The 635-nt window shown below is 46.6% G+C and overlaps 1 protein-coding gene across 1 annotated transcript in view; it reads right to left on the bottom strand.

Moving 5' to 3' along the window:
* Nucleotides 1-300: 300 nt before the first annotated feature.
* VOLCADRAFT_100748 (uncharacterized protein) overlaps nucleotides 301-635 on the bottom strand; it is a gene marked incomplete at both ends in the record, with an annotated part of 954 nt that continues 619 nt past the window's right edge. Inside the window, one exon of the mRNA XM_002959268.1 lies at nucleotides 301-312. Coding sequence (XP_002959314.1) covers nucleotides 301-312 — 12 coding nt within the window. The remainder of the gene's footprint in view (nucleotides 313-635) is intronic.

Here is a 635-nt window from a genome sequence, read left to right as displayed (position 1 = left end):
GTCATGCGATGCATGCGCATGTCGTGCACGTGCATGGTATGTCGTACGTATGCAGGTATGTTGATTACAACATCAATACCATTGTCACCTGCTGATTTATTTAGGCAAGGAATTCCTTGGGTAGTTCGAGCTACCTAATGCGGCATATTGGGGAGAAGTCAAACCTGTATTCTAGGCATGTCAATTGCAAGCTGACATCGACAACAGAAGGCAGCAGCAGGCAGGCAACCAGCCATCTGTAGTAGCCATCCCTTATTATTGTAGGCAAATGAGTGATCACATCCATAGATGTGGATGTGATCAGTTGGCCAACTGTGCATGCATATGCCGTGTAGCAGGCCGACAGGAAGGTGTTCAACCGGTTGAGCACCTATACCTAGCTAGGTACCAGGCCTGATCATGATACCAGGCACAGAGGGTGGTCAAGCAGAATTGAGGATTTAAGGGTTTGGGCACCCAGTCATCTGCAGCTGGATGTACTAGCCATCCCTTACCCTTAGGTGAATGGGTGATCACATTTTCTTTATTCAGCCGTGAAGCAGGCTGAGAGAAAGGTGTTCAACCACGGAGTATATATGGTCAAGTGGCAAAAGTAAATATCAAGATATGTGATAGTAGAGTCAGGAGACATAATA

The sequence above is a fragment of the Volvox carteri genome (genome assembly GCF_000143455.1).
Source record: "Volvox carteri f. nagariensis unplaced genomic scaffold VOLCAscaffold_150, whole genome shotgun sequence".
Classification (NCBI taxonomy): domain Eukaryota; kingdom Viridiplantae; phylum Chlorophyta; class Chlorophyceae; order Chlamydomonadales; family Volvocaceae; genus Volvox; species Volvox carteri.
The sequence above is the reverse complement of the archived record's forward strand: the minus strand, read 5'-3'. Positions and strand labels throughout refer to the sequence as shown.